Genomic DNA, 22,856 nt, shown 5'->3' on the forward strand with positions numbered 1-22,856 from the left:
GAAAACGGTATAACTGACATGTTTTGGACAACATTGTTCGCCAAGATATTTTCTTCGCAGTAACTTAAAAGCTGAGCACAAACACATGAAATGGAATTCATCTTCAATTCCAGAGCTACACCAAGGGCATAATCGTAAATACTTTTCTATATCACGTTTTCTACCTTCATTGATCATTAGACTTGTAAGGCCTAGCCTAAATCGAACAACTGCGTTTCTAATGTTTTTACCTTGAAGACAAGGTAAATCTTTTTCAAGTTCTAAGTGTCTTTAACATAGGTGGCATAACGTGAACTGTCTCTTAACGTAGATACCCAGTCTTGCCTGAAGTTATCAATGAAACGTTGTTGAACCTCCACAATGACTTCAGCGAGGAAATTGTCTCATGTGTGGTTCGGTTTTCTGTTATTTCTGTCAATAAATGTTTGAATTGTGGACTTTGAGTTGATCTTTCAAAAGGAGTCCTAAAATGTGAGTGGGTCTCTTTGAACTGTTTAATCAACAAGGGGCTTCCAAACACCTTAACACGTACATGTTGTCTCAAGAGGATTCGAATCCCTGACGCTCACACTTTATATGAAGTTTAAGTAGCTTTTCCGAGCTGAAAGTCCGACCTAGCAAGGTCGCAAGTCTTCTACATTGAAGGGAGTCTTAAGGTGCAACCATGTAAGTGAGTGAGTTTAGTTTTATGCCGCACTCAGCAGTATTCCGGCTATATGGTGGCGGTCTGTAAATAATCGAGTCTGGACCGGACAATCCAGTGATCAACAACATGAGCATCCATCTGTGCAATTCGGAACCGATGACCTGTGTCAGCCATGTCAACAAGCCTGACCACTCGATCCCGTTAGTCGCCTCTTACGACAAGCATAGTCGCCTTTTATGGCAAGAATGAGTTGCTGAAGGCCTGTTCTTCCCCGGACGTTCACAGGTCTGCAGCAATGTAGTAAAAACCTAAATCAGTTCGATATCGAAACGGATAAGCCCCTTTGTCGTAACGATTTAAAGTAGCTAACATTGTGTCACGAACATTTGAACATGCCCAATTTTTTCGCATGCTACACATCTTTTTGTATAGATCGTACCGTGTAAATGCTTCAGAACAACGTGTATTATATAATTATTGATAGAGAAAAGGACAATTTGAATAGTATTGATATGTAATGATCGCATATAAATAGTCGAACAGATTATGAAAACATGTCTATTCCAATGAAACTTTTGTCTTTTGAAAAACCATTGATAAAACAATGATGAAATAATATTTGAAAATATGATGCCAAACCTATTTATAGTAGAGTAAAATATTCCTATAGTGAATATCCTTATACTTTATCTCTGAGGCTCGTGTACTTTAATCCAGGAGTAGATGTTTGTGACGTTTGTATGGTCAGTTTACACATCACAAGTAAATTTGCCTACATGAGCAAATATACTCCAGTAAGTTAATGTGTGTATGTAAAAGCGGCTGTAAACAATGTCTCCACCGGTAATAGAGATAATCTCTTTTCAACGGGCAATATGTACAATGACCCACGACCTCTCTGAAGAGACACTGAATTCCCATGACAAACCTCGTGCCACGTTTAATTACGCCTAAACTAAATCCAATCAATTCTAATAATAACAACGCGTATCCACGCATATCTAACAAGCTGCAATGTTATGAAACTACTGCATATTTCTCCAACAGGCAGTTAGCCCCTATCCCAGGGCACTTGTTAGAACTTTCATCCAGGTTTATTATAACAGTGTGATGGAATCTTAGACTGGAGTTGCCCAATAGACATGCTGCGCCTACCTGTTATGGTTCTTACTCTGAAGACAGAACAATATTATCATTGTTCCGGTCAGCACATAGTTAACTCTGTTGTTTGATGTGTTGTAATCGTCCTCGGTAACTACACCTTATTTTCAGTTCAAATCACGTCTTGTTAACTAATACGTTTCGTGTAAAGTCGGTTCGAATGCAGTTATTGTTCTTTAATCAGCAAGCATAAGTTTTGTTCACCTTCCCGCAGCTGTAACTTATATACATACAGGTATAGTCGAGCCATTGTCACCCTGGATATATACATCTGAAACATTAACATTATTTTGTAAACAATATTTCTTCATAAGACGGATGGATACACAAATATGTGGTTGAGCCATGTTGGGACATCATGCTTTGAAATAAAAGAAGCTTTGGAATTATGAGAAGTTAGGGGTGAAAACCGGATTATCGAACCATTGATAAACATTTGCAAGTTTTTCCAGTTTCAGTTGAAATGTAGGATCTTGGCTACTTTTTGCCGTTGTCATGTCAAATCCACATAATATCAATGAGCAACGTACTTCATATTCCTGCTTTTTAAATGGATGTTTTACTCCGTCTCCGAATTTGAAAATGATTGATCCGAAACTATATGTTTTAGGTACAAGAAGTGTCGGACCACCGTTAATTTCCGCTGTTACGATCTGTGACGCGTATATTCTTCCACCTTATAGCCTCATAAAAACCTCCAATGCACCGACATGTATCCTAATTGGACTTCGGTTGTCGGTATATTTATTACATAAGAAGTATTTCATCGAAATTCTAATAACAATTCCATGTAGCTATTTCCAGTGTATTGTTTCCGACAGGGACATCGTTAGAATATTAAACCATGCTTTCTTTCATCTGAGACGGAAGAGGAATAAGCTCAGCAGGTACAGATGCATCTACAGTGTTCTCCCCGTTCTCATTCCTGAAACGGTAAACATAATGATAATAATAAAAGTAAATAATTATTATTAACAATAAACATAATTTATCAAACATAATAAACTTTTTCGAAATAGTGAAAAGCAATTCTACATTCAACTTAAGACAAGTAGTGATGGCTGGCATGATAAACGACCTCCCATGGATGCCAATGAAAGGTTCGGGAAACAGTTGTGGTCTATACCCGGTGACTGTAACATGGAGGCACCATTGGTCAGTGATTATGACCATCCTGCATGATAAAGTAACTATGTCGTTTGCCTGTTACTTCTCATCAGATTGCCTGAAAAGTGTCATTAAAAAGTCCAAATCTAATACAGCTCCTGGGGATGATGGCATTCGAAACCGGTATTGGAAACTGTTCCCTTGTGTCCAAACACCATTACTCCAATGTTTCAATTCCCTTGTGGACACAAGTGTTGTTCCTCCATGGTTCTACAAAGGTCGCACAAAACTTCTCTCCAAGAAAGGAGACTTGACTGATCCCCAAAACGTCCGCCCTGTCACATGTTTGAATACACAAATCAGATTATTCACAGGGTGTTTGACAAACCTCGTGTGATCTTACTGCACTTCCAATGACATAACTTATAGAGAGCAGAAGAAAGAGATGTTGGGGGTGCAAGGATCAACCTCTTGTACAGAAAATGATTTTGGAAGAGGCTAAAACGTATCATCGTGACGTCTCCATGTGCTGGTTTGACTACAAAAAGGCATATGACTCTGTCCCTCACGAATAGATTCTGAAGTTTGTTCAGTGTATTGGCCTCCCTCAGCGGCTACTTGATTCACTTAAGTCTTTGATGGGTTGCCGCTCGACTAAACTGGAGATGTACTCGCAAGGGCAGGTGCAGACTTCAGAATATAAACTGAAGGAGGGTTACCATCCTGGACCACCTTTACATGGATGACATCAAGCTCCTTGCCACAGGAGATACCAATTTGAAAGAAAAGGTTCTCTTTGTCGAGTCCTTTTGTAATGACATTGGCATGACATTTGGACTTAACAAATGTAATAATCTTCATGTCGGTCAAGTTACAAGGGGGAGGAGCTATCGAGCATCTTGTCGAGACAAGCGCCAGATACCTTTATATATGCCAGTCAGTACGGGAGGTCGGGGCTTGATGAATGTGGAGGCTCTTCATGATAGAATTTTATTGTGTACATTTGCACATATTTATTTATCGGATGATACCATGGTGATGCATGTCAAAACTCACGATGAAAGCTATTTTAAGCGTGCCAAGGTTGTTGGACACAATCTGAAATTTGAGGTTGATTTTTTAGATGGCGATGTGCTACTGGACGGTAAAGTGATGGGAGTAAACCAGGTGAAGTCCTTTACCATGTCTACTCAGGGTCGGTCCTTGGAGGAGAAGCTGTCTGAGAAGCCATTTCATCGTGTGTACATGCTGTGTATGGAACAGAACAGCAGTCCAACCGACTCCTTCGCCAGGATGAAATCGGCTGGTCTCAAATGTGAAACTGAGGGTTCTTCTTTGCTGCTCAGGACCAGTCACGTCTTGGAAAACGATCCTTTTAAACCTCTCTGGAACAGGCCAATATACAGCCTCAGAAAAAAATTCCGGCCTTTTGACAGTAATGTGATTGGCAAGATTCAGGAAAAGCATGATAAATATGCGGACCTCGCCTTTGAAATGTCTTGCTTGCATCCCAAGTACACTGTCGTCACGCTCCCCATTGTTCTCGGTGCCCTTGGTTTGGTGCCTCCTGATCTCTTGGCCCAGATCAGGAGAGTGCCCGGGTTCTCCACCGGAAGCACAACACTTCTGACAATCTGGGTAATGCAGAAGGCTGCGGTGTTGGGGAGACTTCATAACTCTGAAAAATTCTTGGTGTGTTCGACCAGGCAGTGTTTCATGGAAGAAGTCCCTTTTCTCAGTCTGGGCTGTGTGTAGAGGCTGTGTGTGTGAGGGCCCTGAGCTGACGATGAGCTTTACCAACCTGACTATGCCAGGATCACCCGAACCCTCTCTGCTGCATTCTATCCTAATCTGTAAAACATAATAATAGTTCATTTATAAAGCGCGTATTTCCAGGCATAATGCATGCTCAAAGCGCCGATGTCAGGACAAAAAGGCCTTTTGGAAAAGGTGGGTCTTTAGCGATGTTCGAAAGGTTGAAAGTTCTGTTATTTCTCTCCAATGTTATAGGAGATGATTCCACACGCAGCTGCAGCATAAAAGAACGTTCTTTGGTCAAATGTAACCGTTTGACTTTAGGAATACACAGAAGATTATGTTTCTGAGAGCGGAGGGATATTGTTGGTTTGTATGGGGAAAGGAGGTCGGACAGATATGGAGGCGCATTTCCAGAGAGACATCTGAAGGCAAGAATGCACAGTCTAAATGTGATCCGTTGTGAAATGGGCAATCAGTGGAGTTCCTTCAACACAGGGATGATGACTTGGGTGAGAGAGTGACTATTCTTGCTGCTATGTTCTGGACCTGTTGCAGTCTACCAATCTGGCATTTTGTTGCACCGGCAAAGAGGCTGTTGCAATAAGCTAGTCGTGTCATTACCATGAGAGGACAAGGAGTATAGCTGACGCCTTCGTGAGAAGCTTATCCTTTATGACCTTGGACATGAAAATAAAGTTGGATACAGGCCGATAATTTATAAGTTCATCGGGATTCAGATTTGATTTCTTCAGAAGAGGGTTCACTGTGTCTGACTTTAACGGAGTGGGCATGATGCCAAGTCTGAGGCTTATGTTTATCATGTTTGTGAAGACAGACCCAAGAATATCAATATTTTCTAATAGGAGTGGCGTAGGAATTGGGTCTAAACACAAGATGTTGGCTTAGATTTTCGGATGAGCTTCACTATTTCGTCTTCGGTGAATTCTGTAAAGGTGTTGAGCAACACCAATGCCTCTTGATCACAAGAACTGGGCACGACGCAATCGTGTTTGGGATGTATAATTGTACGTAAGCGTACTATGACAGTTAGCTGTGTCTCCGACAGAATGTGTATGTCGTTTGTATATACGATAAAATAGAAGAGTAAATAGGTAAATGAGCTGTACAAAACTTGGGTATTTTGCCTCGGAATCGGGAAATCTTGATTTTTAGAGCTTCTTAAAGTCCCAGCACCCAAGGTACTGCCTCGATTTGTTTTCATTGTCTATGTAAATCGGTTGGCTTGAAAGGAGTGCATATCTTAATGGGGTTTATACTATGAGCGTTGCTAAATTCGCCCTGGAACGAACAAGGTGTGTTTCCTTCGTTACACCCCTTTACATTTTTTATAACCCTGTCACTTACAATATATACCTTGATGCCAGGTTGCCTTTGTTGCTGATAATGTTTCTCATGTACGCTCTTAGTTTGTATAATTTATCCTCATTAGATGTACATGCTAATCTGTTAACCTGTGCAGGCTAACTTCATCCGTGCTTGACTACGGTATGTGGATGGATGTACCGAAAAGCCTATCCACATTAAAACACAATGCCATTCATTACACTTTTTCAGTACAGCACAGATTCTTGTTCATTTGTTGGACTGAGTCCCAAAATATTTCCAAATGCGGCATATGCGGAATTGACATGCAGTATCAAATATCTTGAACTTTCTGCATAAAAGACAATGTCCTGCCATGGGGTTTATTTCATATCGCTGTCATACAGAAATAGGCCTATGAAGATCCGGTGTAGAACAGGTCTTCAGCACCCATACTTGCCGCAGAAGGCTACATTGCTTGTCGCAGGAGATTGCTAACGAGATCGGGTGGTCAGGCTCGCCGACTTGGCTGACACATGTCATCGGTTCCCAGCTGAGCAGATCGATGCTCATGCTGCTGGTCACCCGATTGTCTGGTCCTGACACGGTTCTTTACTGACCATCGTTATTCAGCTGACTATTGCTGAGTGTGGCGTAAAACTAAACTCACTCACATAGAACTACAAATCTGATTACATTCGACTCGCAAGGTTTCTTGCTATTTGATTGAAATGAATGTCAAATTTACTTAAAGATAGTACTAAAAAAAACTGAAACATTTTCATATCGAATGAAAGCATTGCTCAGAAAGCACATTGAGACCTATACAGGCGTTCACTGATGTGAAATGACATGGAATTGGAACAAATATCAATTACTCCCACACCTGAGAATTAATGGCCTGAGATTAACGATGGTGTGACAGATGTTTTCATTACTGAATCAGCAACATAAATTGAGCATAACACTGAGGTGATTATGGAATACCTACGTTCCGAGCATCTCCGCTTCTTTTATGGTTTCCGCTAGTTTCTTGTTGAGCGTTTCCGGGAGGAGCAGAGCCAGGAGTGCCGCCAAGACTGTGACACCCCCGAATACCAGCATTGGGAGAATCTGACCGAACCGTCCTGATATGTACATGGTCTGAAGTGCAAGATTATTTGTAAAGGTCCAATTTCATATGGCGGTGGTGACTAAAGTAAAGTATGAAGTTGGTTTACCTTAATTTAATCCTAACGTAGAGCGTGAAAGCCGATTATCGTATCAGCAAGTCAGTGTCAAATCCATTTAACATTTAAACGTTCCCAGCAGATTCTGTTATCTCTGGACAAAGTAGCCATATGAAATGCATATCACAAGGATGTTGTACAACTTACCAGGTCAGCAATATAGGGAGAGAGCAGACTCCCCACTCTGCAGCACACAGAACTCAATGACATACCAAATGTCCTTGACGTGGTCGGCATCAGTTCAGCTGTGAAGGTGTAGACGGTACACATGGAAGCAGAGGCACACATGTTTCCGATGAGGGCGAGAATGTTGATTGCCCATTTCTCCGCTGGTTGTGTAGAATTAACGGAGAGAATTAATATAAATGTCAGATCGTCAGTATGCCTGAATGAACATGCCTGTTCTTTTCCATCATGTGAAGAAATAATTGCAACTCTGATGAACAATGAAACAGACTAGGAAAAAGGGGAAGAAAACCTGTGATGATGGATGAATGAAAACCGGATAGGCATAGCCTACCATTTCCAGTTTTCAGTGAGTTTTGTGGGTGAGTGAATGAGTTAATTTTTAACGTCACATCGGCATATCATGACGAGAGAAATATTTGACACTGAAATGGAATATATGTATACTATAAAAAACTGTCGACGAAGGGCAGTAAAACAAATAGAATACACAATTTAAATTAAAGCTATCATGACAAGCTAGAACTAATAGCACTATTTGGACAATACAATATGTAAACAGGCTACAGATCGCCAACAACAGAAGGTAGATCACCATACTAGGAGCCATGGTGACTTACAGTACCTGTGCTAACTGCATGGATCTCCATGCTTCAAAAGAAAAAGTCCGGCATTGTATACATGAACGATGCAATGCTAAAATCAGAAGTCGTTTCCTTTGAATTCGAAATGCTATCTTGATCCTTCACGATAGATATGTAATTAAAGACATAGTAATCCTGACCAAGGAAAGACGTATTCTAATAAGTATGTCGTGAGATAGTGATGTAGAGAATGGAACCATACTATTGCGACACAATTACTAAAACTTCTTTGAGTGAGTGTTTCACGTGTATCAAGTCATGTCTTGCATATAATTACGTTTTCAAAATTTGAAACGTAAAGCCCTCCTCAAAACGTTTTGAAAACATTCCTTGAATGGTGAAACCTTGATTGTGCAACTTCCGTTGAAGTGTCGTATGACCCAGTTTTAACGTGCCCTTCTAATATTTAATATCAACACTTCCCCTTCATATGCACATGTGTGAAATCGTTTAAATGACATCTTAAATCTTCTTTGTGCATCTGTAAACACATCCGGGATTTTCAGTAACAATATATGCTACGTACGTGTATCAGCAACTAGTACTGGAATCAAAGGAAGAATGCAAGCTGCTCCTGTTAGTGACAGAGATATACACAGGAGCTTCTTGCGACCAACACAATCCATTAGAAAAAAACATGAAATATATGCAGCAACCTCTGCGACGAGGAATAAGAAGAAGTTGAGGTAGATGTTTCCAGATAGGTTAGTAACGTTCATGCTGAGGCCGTAGAAACCCATTCCAACTGCAAACCTTAAGTAAGAATAACAGTTAGTTTTTCTCTGTTGTGGCCTTTCAATTGAAAAATCAGTATAACCTATAGTGAGTAATGATTAACAAAGTGCAAAGGGTTTTTCATGTCGTCTTTTCCTAGTGAAATTCAGAACGAATGCTTAAAATGGGACGTTCTGTCGTAGTCATATACTCACTAAAATTACGTCTACTTTATTGTGGCCATATTTCAATATTACGTTTAAGTGAAGCTCATTTCTAGTCTCCCTCGCTATGATATTAATGGGATATTGCTGTGAAACCAAGCTTATAAATTTACGTACTAACGAAGCACATTCTCTTATTTTGCTCGCAAGTGTAACTGGCTTCCACAGACTAATGTGGTACTATTCTTGAAAAACAGGTTTTCACACACTGAATAGACAAAATTATGGTCAAACCAAAATGCCAAATGGGAACCGAACTCGTACCAGTTATAGCAGATCATGATCATCCGCCGTATCATCACAGGAGACTTCAGAAGTTTCCAGAATGGTTCTTGCTTTACCTCTTCCTTATCGATATCGACCTCATTAAGATCGTCAGTATCTATCGGTACTTTGTTCCTCTTCGCAATATTTGCAACAACTCTTTTCGCTTCCTCCCTTCTGCCATGTTTCAGAAGCCATCTCGGAGACTCTGGGATAAAGCTGTGATGAAGAGACATGAACATGATAATATTCTCATGGCTAAATGGTTTCCCTCTACAGATAACAATATTCAAGACGCAAGGAAATGCGTGTTTCAATTAAATAGTTCAATGTATAAATGTACATTAAAATTTTATGTTTCAAATGGTTCAGAGCTTGTGTCACTTTGTAAGCAACTGGTGGATTAAGCGTTCATTCTAAAGTTTAAGGTTCCGTTTCATAACAAGATCTATAATAAGAATATTTCTGGTATCGTAATAGCACAGTTGGGGTCATATAGGAGACATGTTAATTAAATGTTTCTGTCATTATTCACCAGGCCGTGCCCTTGTCAATCGTCAAGAGTTTCAGAATGTACAATCTTGAATCCAGAGAACTTACTGAAGTGATGACTTTAAAGAATGTGCTATATTTAAAAACACTACATCAAATTCTCGTACTTACTACAAATAAGCAAAGATAATTGCTGGGACACTGACAATCAGCTGCCGAGTTTTCCAGTCCCGGAACAGATAGGCTGTAAGAGCTGACACCATGTTCCCCGCGCTCCAGAAGAGGTTCATGGCTACCCCTGCCCACATACGCTTAGAGCGACCGACTATCTCCATACCTGATCCAACATACACATTGTGTTGTAATGGCAAAACTGTGTAGATTACATACATACTCGTTTACGGTACGATTAAGAACATTTGACAGGGTTAAAAATATTTGCACCTTTGACAACTTTAGCTGCATTGAAAGAACAACATTCTATATTTAAAATCATACTAGCCAAAATACGTAGACAACTTTAAAAATGTGGTTTTAGATGCTCTCTCCAATAATTTCATGGTGCAATAATTTCAGACTACCCCGTCCAAGACTACAACGACTACCAGGTGCAACTGACAACTATATTCTACCAATTTAATCTACCAGACAGTTCAATGTATACAAGTGACGGGAATGACTATTTATGAAACAAACATATTTCTTAAAGAACTGTTAGAAAGAAAATACCTTGACAGTACCTTGTCAAGAACACTTGACAGTATTAACAATACCCTTTCAAGACAATGGTTTACTGATCCCTTGTGAAAAATCAATACAGTCACTCCTTGAAGAACACTTAAGTAAAGCTGACTTTCATCAGCCCACTGACATACCGAACACGAAGCACACGAGATACTGGCCAATGCAAAAGGCGTTCAATGCGAAAACAAGGAAAAGGACAATCGGGGCCGTGTTGGACCACACCAGACAGATGCTGAGAAGCACCAGCATGAACATATTAGAGATTATAACCGGTCGTCTACCAAACCTGCAATGAATGAATGACACGTAGACACACACAGACACACACTCACACCTATCGTAATAAAGCAAACGTTTACAATGGTGGCTGATTTATGAGGTGAGCCATTAATTGAAATTGAGTTTGGACCCCTTGTCACAACGTGTTCGTAAAATCGATGACATTTCATCTTTACTACAACATTGCCCTTCCACTGCATAAATACTTAGTTTTGATACATACATGACTTTGAACATTCAAGAACGTGATTATATGCATTCACACCATACACGACTTACACCCATGTTCATAAACGTATCTAAGAAATAGATCAGAAATGAATATGTATGTAGTAGGTTTTATGTACTGCTTTTGTTACATCCACATTAAGTCGAGCCTCGTAAACGCATATGGTCGTTAGTGTTGAGACGAGAGGCATGTGTAGTTGCACCTAAACTGGCTTGATGATTTCTGGTGAGATTGTTTTTATTTTTCATTCTGCTTTCAAGTAATGGTCATAAATGCATTGATAATCTGTAGCACGATGATAGAAAGAACTGACGTACAAATGTGTGACAACATTTAATGGGCGTGCATGTCTGAAAACATATTGTGATCACAAGATTTCACAAACTCAAATCGTATCTTGTACGTTTTTAAAAGAGTTTTTTTAGTGATTGATTTGTCTCCGTCCCAGTCTCAGCATCAATGTATGACGGTGCAACGACACGTACCATGGCATGGCACGCACAAACCTTGCAATACAACATCACCTATGTCTAATGTTTCGTATGATCATCGAATGATAGTGGATGCATTCAGTCACTTAGGCGGTCACTCACAATGTTTTACGCAATGCCATAAATGTGATGTTTCGAAATGACAGAATGGTCCACAAGTATCACTAATGGAGATGATATAAATCACTCACGTGTCTGACAACGGCCCATTGATGAGACTGCCAATCAAATGTCCAAACATACCGAGCATCTTGGCATGGCTCACGTAGGACTTTTTGACGCAGACAAAATCCATCTGTAAACATATATTGCTTAATCGATCATACACAATGAAGAACCATTGTCATGGTTATTAACATTCATTCAGTCCATCCATGATGTAAACAAAAACACCGGCGTGAGTCTGGACTAGTAGGATCAGCCGTTGTCATGGTTATTAACATTCATTAAGTCCATCCATGATGTAAACAAAAACACCGGCGTGAGTCTGGACTAGTAGGATCAGCCGTTGTCATGGTTATTAACATTCATTCAGTCCATCCATGATGTAAACAAAAACACCGGCGTGAGTCTGGACTAGTAGGATCAGCCGTTGTCATGGTTATTAACATTCATTCAGTCCATCCATGATGTAAACAAAAACACCGGCGTGAGTCTGGACTAGTAGGATCAGCCGTTGTCATGGTTATTAACATTCATTAAGTCCATCCATGATGTAAACAAAAACACCGGCGTGAGTCTGGACCAGTAGGATCAGCCGTTGTCATGGTTATTAACATTCATTAAGTCCATCCATGATGTAAACAAAAACACCGGCGTGAGTCTGGACTAGTAGGATCAGCCGTTGTCATGGTTATTAACATTCATTCAGTCCATCCATGATGTAAACAAAAACACCGGCGTGAGTCTGGACTAGTAGGATCAGCCGTTGTCATGGTTATTAACATTCATTAAGTCCATCCATGATGTAAACAAAAACACCGGCGTGAGTCTGGACCAGTAGGATCAGCCGTTGTCATGGTTATTAACATTCATTAAGTCCATCCATGATGTAAACAAAAACACCGGCGTGAGTCTGGACTAGTAGGATCAGCCGTTGTCATGGTTATTAACATTCATTCAGTCCATCCATGATGTAAACAAAAACACCGGCGTGAGTCTGGACTAGTAGGATCAGCCGTTGTCATGGTTATTAACATTCATTCAGTCCATCCATGATGTAAACAAAAACACCGGCGTGAGTCTGGACCAGTAGGATCAGCCGTTGTCATGGTTATTAACATTCATTAAGTCCATCCATGATGTAAACAAAAACACCGGCGTGAGTCTGGACTAGTAGGATCAGCCGTTGTCATGGTTATTAACATTCATTAAGTCCATCCATGATGTAAACAAAAACACCGGCGTGAGTCTGGACTAGTAGGATCAGCCGTTGTCATGGTTATTAACATTCATTCAGTCCATCCATGATGTAAACAAAAACACCGGCGTGAGTCTGGACCAGTAGGATCAGCCGTTGTCATGGTTATTAACATTCATTCAGTCCATCCATGATGTAAACAAAAACACTGGCGTGAGTCTGGACCAGTGGGATCAGCCGTTGTCATGGTTATTAACATTCATTCAGTCCATCCATGATGTAAACAAAAACACCGGCGTGAGTCTGGACCAGTAGGATCAGCCGTTGTCATGGTTATTAACATTCATTCAGTCCATCCATGATGTAAACAAAAACACCGGCGTGAGTCTGGACTAGTAGGATCAGCCGTTGTCATGGTTATTAACATTCATTCAGTCCATCCATGATGTAAACAAAAACACCGGCGTGAGTCTGGACCAGTAGGATCAGCCGTACACACATGGTTACATGTTTGGGTGAAACAATCTTCATCACTTACCTCATCCTATGACAAAGACAGTATGTAAACACCTGTCCAATTATAGGTTATAGAATAAGACATATGATGTTTTGTTGGTGAAATGGAATTCAAGTTCAATGTTTGCCTGTTTTAAGATTTAATCACTCTGATGGCGGTCTGTAAATAATCGAGTCTATACTAGACAAACCAGTGATGCACAGCGCGAGCAAGTATTTACGCAACAGAGCTACAATGATATGTTTCAAGCGAGTCAGCAAACCTGGTCTCCCTATCCCCTTAATACCCTCATAAGACAAGCATGGGCTACTGAAGACCAATTGCAACCCTGATCTTCATGGGTGTAATTACAATGAAATGATAAATCATCACGATACATTCTTCGCAGTTTAAAACTCACCCTCTCTGCAACCGTGGATATGAACCGTGACCAGCAGCAAGGTATCTCAGTGAGCTTGCAAATTAAACCTAGCTTAAGTCTGGGCTAGTACAAGCACAGGCAAACTGTAGCGCAAATGGGGTTGTGCAGCATAGAGAATATGACAAGTCCACTCATATGGGAGCTTCGGATCGAATAATCTTTTTCATGTCAAAATAAAACATCGCCAACATCAAAGGTACACTCCCATTTCCTCATTTGGTTGTGCTTTTAGATTTCCTGCCCCATGTTTAATAATTACTCACGTGAAATATGTTTTATTCAACATTTTGAGCACCACTCGTGGTATTTAGATCGTTCTTCGGCTCCATTACCCGTGGAAGCTTCCGGTTGAACGAAGTGACGGAACAAGAATAAGCAGAAATTATGAAGAAATACCATATTGCTTAAATTTATCCTGTTGGAGTTTATTTGTCTTATCTCTCGTCGCTATTGTTAGAATTTTCGTAACATTTATTACATAAAGCGATTCTGGCGTAATGGGCGAATGAAGCAGGGGAGGTAACTGTAAGTGTTCCATATGGAATAATGCCCTCCTGTTCTTCACTTTCACTCCGGAAACTGGAAGGAGACGAAGAACGGTCCGATATACAGCGAGCTGAGCTTAAAATGTTGAAAAAACATATTTAACGTGAGTAATTGTTCAACATGGGGTTTAAAATGTGAGAGCACAACTTAGTGAAGAACTGGGTGTATACCTTTGATGATGGCGATATTTTATTTTGACATGAAAACTATTTTTCGAACCGAAGAGAGGAAAGTACGTTGCCAACTTTTGATCGCTTCGCTCGCATGTAAGAAAACTGGTGATTTTCTCAACGCTGCGCAACCCATTTGCGCTACAGTTTGTCTGTGGTACAAGTAGTCACATCTACTCATCAGTGAAATATTGTCAAGTACGACGTCCTGATCAGTTGATGAATTTACATCCGAAACCATCTTAATATGTGCCATGGGAGAATTATGCTTCTTGCATAAGAACTCAACGGAATCATAAATCATCAGGATATTAGTTTAAAACTCACCGTCTCGGAAATCGTGGATATGAACTGTGATTGATCGTACACCCAGGCACTACAAGGCTCTGTGATATTTCTTGTAGACGACCAAATATTGGAGATGTTGGTTTCCCGATACAGTTGGCAGTGGGAATACTTCTCATCACCATAGTAACCAGGTACCAGTGGAATGGATCGATTTACGAGTTGTTCGTGAACTTTGTTCTGAATTTCGTAGGTGTCATTGGCAAATCCTGGAATCGCGCACCTGATGTTGAAAATAGCACGGATAAAATGCGTGCTGTAAACATTAGCATGAAAAAATATGGAATTACATATTTTGAAACCTCATGCTTTGTTATTAAAGCGTCAACACCTCAGTTAGACCGAACACTCACCGCATTTAAGAAATCAAACACAAATCGGTTTCAGTGCATACAGTACATGTACTGTATAAGACGCAGTTAAGACGCAAATACATTACATACAAATCTGTATTCACAGATGGATCCACAAATGCTGATGAGATAGGATCCGGGGTAGAATAGGTCTTCAGCAACCCACACTTGCCATAAAAGGCTACTACGCTTGTCGAAAGAAGCGACAAACTGGATCGGGTTGATCGGTTGTCAGATGCGACTAAAAACAACATTTACTCATATTGCCGAGCCGTGAAGGTCCGGGATAGGATAATTCTTCACAACCCACGCTTGCCAGAAAAGGCGATTATACTTGTCGTAAGAAGCGACAAACTGAATCGGGTTGTTAGGTTCCCTGACTCGGAAGACACATGTCATCAGTTCCCAATTCCGCAGATCGATGAACATGCTATTGATCACTGGATTGTCAGGTCCAGGCTTGATTACTTACACATCACCGCCATATAGCTAGAATATTATTGGTGAGTGCAGCGTAAAACTAAATCTATTCAGTCACTGACACGATAGCTTTTAGGTTCTCAGATAACAGCTCCTTTTCAACAACAGAAGCATACAGTAGATCCAGAGCTTTTAAATGTAAAGAGCGTCCTTGGTTTAGTTGTTAGAGCGTCCGCCTGGCTTCGATGCCCTGTCGTGTTATACCAAAAGGAGTACGTAAGTCCAAAAACTTTCAAGTCTATGTAAATTTACTAGGCTTTCTAAACGTAGTATTCTTGTTGTTCTAATTTTGGCTAGTTTTTCCTACTTTTCCTACTTTACATCTCCAGCATCTGAAGGGATAGTGTAAATCCAAATGGGGTCCATGTAGGTAGCAAAGGTACTTTAAGTACCCATGGTAACTAGTGTGGTGATCTACCTTCTGTTGTTGGCGATCTATAGCCTGTTTTCATATTGTATTGTCTAAGTAGTGATATCAGTTTTAACTTTCCATGCTAGTTTTAATTCAAATTATGATATTCTAGTTGTTTTACTGTCCTTCGTTGACAGACTTTTACAATATGCATATATTTTATTTTAATGTTAAATGTTCTCGTCACGATATGGCTGAGATATTCCGATGTGAAGTTAAATATTAAGTCACTCAGTCACTAAAAGGCGTCAAACTATGGTAATTGTTGTTCCATGTCTGTGTTAGCCCTCTAGAATTGACATACATAGTGTCTACACGTTTGAGCTACAATTATGCTGTATTATCGATCTGGTTAAACCCAGCAGACGCTTGGGTTATGTGTCTCTGATAATCAATCATAGATAGATATCTTAGCTAGCATCACAAAATATGACGTCACAGAATGACTCCAGATGTCTTTGTCATCTACGCCATCTTGTACATCATGAAAAGCTGATGATTGACTGAACAACTTACTGTTATCTTTCGCTGTTTCAGTCACCCCTTTCCGTGGGTGCAACACCTGGCGCTCAGCATTAATGGGTACAAGGACTGCTGGGCTCGGATTAAGTATAATGTGTCTGATGCTTACCTGCGGCATGGTGTCTCACTGAGCTTGTACTACAACTTCAGCTAAAGCCTGGGTAAGTACAACCAACCACTCGTACATAGAAGCGATATAATGTCACGTACGACGATAAGCCCCGTTTCACCTCATCACACCTCACCTCACCTCACCAATAAACAGTCCAATTACAAACAATATTTTAAGACTTTGGGGTATTAAAAATGTGTCTGTCAGCATATACTTTATGTAAACATAATTTTAGAATTATCATGCTTCTTGCAAATATGACATCTTTTGGTTGCTGGTCATGTTGGAATTTCTGATACAGGCAGTACATGCAAAAACATATACCATACACTGATTACAAGCTGGTTATAAGAGATATCACGCCAAAGAAATGTGACACCCAGACAGGTTTCAACAACAGATTCCTGAGCTTTACACTGCCTCAGTGAACGCCCATGATACCGCAACAGGAGCTGATAACTTCCACAATCAGCTTCTGGACCGTTTATCCAACTCAGTTCTGTAAACATTCTAAAGTAATTTTGGTGATATTTGGACAACTGGCATTACCACATTTGTAGCATAATACCATTGTTGTTCCCATACCTAAGCCCGGACGGGATTATCTATCTAAACATGCACCTATTTCATTGAGGAGATGCGTTTGTGAGGCCATGGAACGCAGTGTAAATAACCCCCCACTCTGTTGTTTTTAGAAATCACGAATAGTCTCGTCACGAATGTCCAATGTAATTTTCGCAAAAATAGTTCAAGTATTGCATGTTTGGTTCGCATGGAATCATTCATCAAAATCAGTTGTAAATGACCAACATGTTGCATCTATATTTCGCTATATAAAGCTTACAATACAACATGGAAACGTGACATTTTAAAAGATTTACATGACTTTGGTTTCAGAGGCTGTTTGTCTCTTTCATAGCGCAGTTTTTAACAGATAGACAGTTTCAAGTTCATTTTGGATCAACCGTCTGATCATAATAATCAGGATGAGAGAGTTCCACATGGCAATATCTTGTCTGTGACTTTGTTTAGCATTAGAATCAATAGTCTCTCAGTTATTAACTTGTGTTAACTGACTCAATTGAGTCATTGTTTGTGGATGATCTTAACGTCTGGTATCGTGGTAAAAATATGTATACCATCGACAGACAATTACAGATGTATTTAATCCAAATTAATAAATGGTGCCTTGAGAAGCAGAAATACCCGAAATCTTTCTCACTGTCCTTGAAAAATCACAGAGGTCCGAGCGTTGCGGAATAGTTCACATGTTGAACATAGGTACAGACTGGGCGCGTACACCTCCACTGTGTACCAACGTAGCCTGCTTTGATTGATGCTGGGAGGGATGTAGGTGCAAATGTGACTAGATACGGGTTTGTATTCAAGATGACTTCTCTACCTTCCTGTTCTTACTTCAGACATGCCGGGCAAGCATACCTCAAAACGAGGCGCAGGCGGTGTTGCGCTATTTGCGAGAAAGAGTGTCAGTAGTATAGATATAAATGTAAGCAACCATATCGCTGAAGCTAAACTAATCAGAAACGGTACACCCCTGTAATTATTGGTGCTCGTCTACCGTCATCAATCGTCCAAGATAGTGTGTCCTCTGATGTCATGTATGTATGCTAGACGTGTGTGATGAATGTTCGCGACTTGGCAAAACTATTTTACTTGTATTTTAATGCCAATATCTGTGTACGTGATACCTTGAAAGGTATTGCAACTACCTTCAGTTGTGTCACTAGACAGCAGCTGTACATACACATTTTGGAGTAAATGCTAGCATGATTGACTATGTGTTAAAAAACTCGAACTTCACAGTAGTGTTGTAGGTTATTACGTAGATACAAGCGTCCCATCACAGCCCTATCTTAGTATGTGTCAGTGTGGACGCTTGTAATGTAAATTATCATGGTGAACGTCCAAATTGGCGGAGAGCAAGCTGTACTGATTTTGTGATATATCGATATGAAAACGAAAATTACTTTAGAAATGTGCACTTTAATGTTTCTCCTGAAGAATACATTGAGTATCACAATATCACAGAATATCTATATGCTGCAAATACACTTGCAATTCCTACTTCCAAATTTCAAGCACAATTAAGGTCATACTAGAGGAAGTATTAACGTAAAAAAAACAGGACGCTCATGTGCGTAATTGCCGCAAAATTTTGATTTCTCACGGTAAAAGCCACAACTCAGATGACAAAGCTTATTGAATGTAAACAAGCTAACCGTACATTTCGGAGAAACCATTGTTCAGCTAAGCAACGTTACAGAAATGAGAAACATTTGACGAAATTTATCAATCACTGAGGCAGACATCCAAGAGTCCTTTAGAGTTTCAAAATCCTTTGATTATGTACCAAATAATTTTAGTGTTGGTAATGTTCTACCAATTCACTAGGGAAATGGTGAAGGCAAGCATGATCCATGTTGTTATAGAGGTATCACTCTTACGCCTGTTCTCTCAAACATTTTTGAAAGATTACTTCTCAAAGGAATTGAAACATGGACGAAATGACAATGAATTCCCCCACCCACTCTAGCTTGCTTTTAGGAAGGGGGCGGAAACGGCAGTGCTTACGCTAACTGAAAGTATTGCCTACCATGTCGAAAGAAATTCACCAGTTTATTGTGCCTTCCTTGATATTGAGAAAGCTTTTGGCAGAGTTTGGTTGAATAGACTCTTCTATACGTTTTACAACTTCGGAATTCGAGGTTAAACTATGGTGACTTAGATGCACTATGTCCAAATCAATGAAATCAGTGGTTGTATTTCTGATGTATTTGACATAAAACAGGGGGGTAGTTCAGGGTCGTGTGTTATCAGATTGGCTCTCCGCCCTATACATAAACGACTTACTCCACAGTATCGTTGGCTCGGAGCATGGCATAACTCTACTATGAGGCAAAATACCAGGGGTGCTGTTAGGTGACGGCTTGTCTCTGTTAAGTGCATAGGTAGACTTCAAAGTTTGCTTGTTGTTGTACATACACGGCACTTGTGTTTTAATTTATCAAAGAGTTTATTTCTCTTATTTGGAGATACGAAAAGAAATGTCCATCCTAAAATATGTAATGGTGACAAGGAAATACCTTCCAATACACATGTAAAATTTGCTGGTCCCCCAAATCCATTCATGCGGTAGAACTCGATGCTCATGCTGTTGATCATTGCATTGTCTGGTGTAGTCTCAGTTATGTACAGATATAGCAAGAGCTTTGCTGAGGCGTTAAACTAAACTCACTCACTCTCTTCATTGCGATATGAACCATCTTGTAAGTAGTGCCATGATGAGTGAATGGATTGAGCACCTCTTCTTTTTAAACGATGCTTACTCGACGGATTCAGGGGTTTTATACAGAGGTCAATGTGACAAGAAGGGCTGTTAGCGGAGGAAGAGGTGTTAGCTGTTCCCAGTTTCAGTGCTCAGTGCGGTTGTGATAATTACACATACATTGTATATTATACCCGAAAATTAGACACTGCATTACACTGCAGTTTAGAATGGACCAAAGACCTACACAGTGTGATAAACAAGAATTATGCTAATACAAGCAGATTCAAGACCTTTGAGTGAGTGAGTGAGTGAGTTTATTTTTACGCCGAACTGAGCAATATTCCACCTATATGGTAGCGGTCTGTAAATAATCGAGTCTGGACCATACAATTCAGTGATCAACAGCATGTGTCAACCAAGTCAGCGAGCCTCACCACCCGATCCCGCTAGTCGCCTCATGCGACAAGCATAGCTGCCTGTTTATGTCAAGCAAGGATTGCTGAAGATCTGTTCTACCCCGGATCTTCACGGATGATGTAAAGTAATAATAATAAAAACTATGTCCATGTGACAAAATCGGTATATGATATACATGCATCCATTGAATGAATAACTGTTTTCAGCGTTATACTTTGATCATGAGGCATTGTGGCATATTGATATTAGGAAGATCCTTGAATCCTCAGTTCATACATGAATACATCTCTATCACAGCATTTGTTTTATGAAAATGATGGTAACATCCGTTTATTATTCTCTTGCAGACACACCCATATGGGGTATATACACTGAACAGCAAAAAGGCAAGTTTCGAAAACACGGATTCTCATAAAGGTAAGCGTTCATGTTTATGTCTTCTACTTAAACAATATACATAAAGCCAGAGTCGCGTTTCTTTTGCTGTTCAGTATAGATTTCTTACTAGCAGTCATGACAATACTGAAACGGTTGACTAAATATGCATACCTATGTTCAGGAACCGCAAACAGAAAGACGACTGCCTGTATTATCTGGACAGACATTGGTATTGATGGTAGACACAGAAGTAGATACAACCATTTTTGGTACGAGCCAAACTCCCCCAGTTGTCTCAACACGTCGTCAAAGTTCATCTTCCTTGAAAACGTTATCATCTAGTTGAGACCACCAACTGAAACCTGAAGGAAATTACAGCTGTGAGCTAACACAAAGGTTTACACGTGATGACGAATAAGGAAATGTGAGGCACTTGCTTACATGCTGCGGCACAGTGGCGAGGTGGTAAACTATGCATGGATTAATAGCTGTGCATATTTCATCTTTGGTAAAGCTGTTTCATGTCTTCCATTTGCGTAATGTATGTCTCGTAAAGTGTACTTGGACATAAAAGCTCACACCACCTGGAAGAAACCGAAATGATAATTTTGCAATAGATATCTAGTTACACTACTGCCTACAAATTCCCCCTTAAACGCGTTGAGAACTCGTGTAACACCTATGTTACAAGGGTGTGCAAAGTCCCGTGTACACACGTGCAACACGTATGCAACACGTTTGAGTCCCGTGTCACATGCGTGTGCAACGAGGCACACATGTGTGGCCTATGAGACACACACACCCGTGTACCATGGTGTAACATGGGACCAAGTACCAGTGAAAGTTGATGAAAGTCATGCCTGAAATTCTGAAATTTGAATTCGGAAATTTACCAGAAGAGTTCAGGGAGGAACTACGTGGTGGTTAGTTGGTAATTGTTTTGTGTGTTTCTAAATTATATCGATCATCATCGTCAAGACAATCAACAATACATGTTCCTTGTATGGAATACAGGAGGTCTTAAGAGACATCTACGCATCGATTCCTTTCTAATATTTATCAAAACGTTTGATGTTATAGTTCTCCTTGAAATCTGGTGTGAAAGTGAAAGTGTGACGGTACTGTCTATGTCCACCATCAAAACTTGAGATGCAAAGATCCAAAGTCAAACAGAAACTCGGGTGGAATATAGATTGTGATTAAAAACAAGCTGCTGCAGTATCAGCATATGTCATATTTGGGATCTCACTTTCTCGGTAAAGTGCAAATTCTAGTACTTTTTTGGTTGAGTCCCGTCTGGGATTCGAACCCGCACCACCAGAGTCAGGCACTTTACAAGAAAGTGAAATCCCAAATATGACATATGTTAAATAGGACTATTTTCTAAAAATGGCATTGTGTAATCATAGCTTTCGGCCGTGGGAGCCGTGCCAATTTACACTTATCAGTGGGGTACACAAAGTACGCAGTCTAGACTACCAGTTGTCCGACTTCCATCTTTGTGGAAGTCGCGGTGGCTGAGCGGGCTAGGCGGCTGACTTTGTGTGCTGGCGATTAGGTGCCTGACTCAACCAAAAAGTATTAGAATCTGTACTTTACTAAGAAAGTGAAACCCCAAATTGAGCATATGTTGCATTTGACCACTTTCTAAAAAACGGCATCGTGTAATCAAATTAGTACCAATCACATAAGACAATATACTGTGGATCAAAATCCCAATGCCTTATAAGTCCGTCATCTTTTTTGGTGCTGTCTATTACTCACCAGAGGGCAGTAGTCACAATTCCAATGAACCCATATTTGATACGTTAGGAGAACAGTGAGTGAGTGAGTTAATATTTAACGTCACTTAGAACAAGACATATCTCAGTTTAGATTAGACTACTCTGACTGTGATGATGATGACTTCAACGCCCGCACTGGGAACGGCAGCATTGCACACGATTACATCATGGAAGGCGACAGCAACTACCTACCACTTCGTCAGAGCCTGGGCTACCTAGAGGATCCACCGCGTACATGTGGCAGAGGGTGATACGGTGA

At 40.3% G+C, this 22,856-nt stretch overlaps 1 protein-coding gene across 1 annotated transcript; it reads right to left on the bottom strand.

The window, feature by feature from the left end:
* Positions 1–6,982: 6,982 nt before the first annotated feature.
* LOC137287580 (organic cation transporter protein-like) lies at positions 6,983–21,130 on the bottom strand. The gene is made up of 9 exons (XM_067819950.1): positions 20,985–21,130; positions 14,833–15,073; positions 11,683–11,786; positions 10,624–10,778; positions 9,920–10,085; positions 9,257–9,475; positions 8,581–8,807; positions 7,372–7,553; positions 6,983–7,138 (listed from the first exon to the last, which is right to left on the bottom strand). The coding sequence occupies exons 1-9, from the start codon at positions 21,128–21,130 to the stop codon at positions 6,983–6,985; spliced, it is 1,596 nt and encodes a 531-aa protein (XP_067676051.1).
* Between the last annotated feature and the right edge of the window lie 1,726 nt (positions 21,131–22,856).

This window comes from Haliotis asinina, chromosome 6 (genome assembly GCF_037392515.1).
Source record: "Haliotis asinina isolate JCU_RB_2024 chromosome 6, JCU_Hal_asi_v2, whole genome shotgun sequence".
Taxonomy (NCBI): Eukaryota; Metazoa; Mollusca; class Gastropoda; order Lepetellida; family Haliotidae; genus Haliotis; species Haliotis asinina.

Excerpts from the sequence above, each read along its gene's own strand:
- LOC137287580 (XM_067819950.1), bottom strand. The coding sequence starts at position 21,130 with ATGAACTTTGACGACGTGTTGAGACAACTGGGGGAGTTTGGCTCGTAC. Across the intron at positions 10,779-11,682 it reads AATGGGCCGTTGTCAGACAC|GTTTGGTAGACGACCGGTTA; the intron begins GTGAGTGATTTA and ends CATTCATTGCAG. Across the intron at positions 7,554-8,580 it reads AGTACTAGTTGCTGATACAC|CGGAGAAATGGGCAATCAAC; the intron begins GTACGTAGCATA and ends CTACACAACCAG.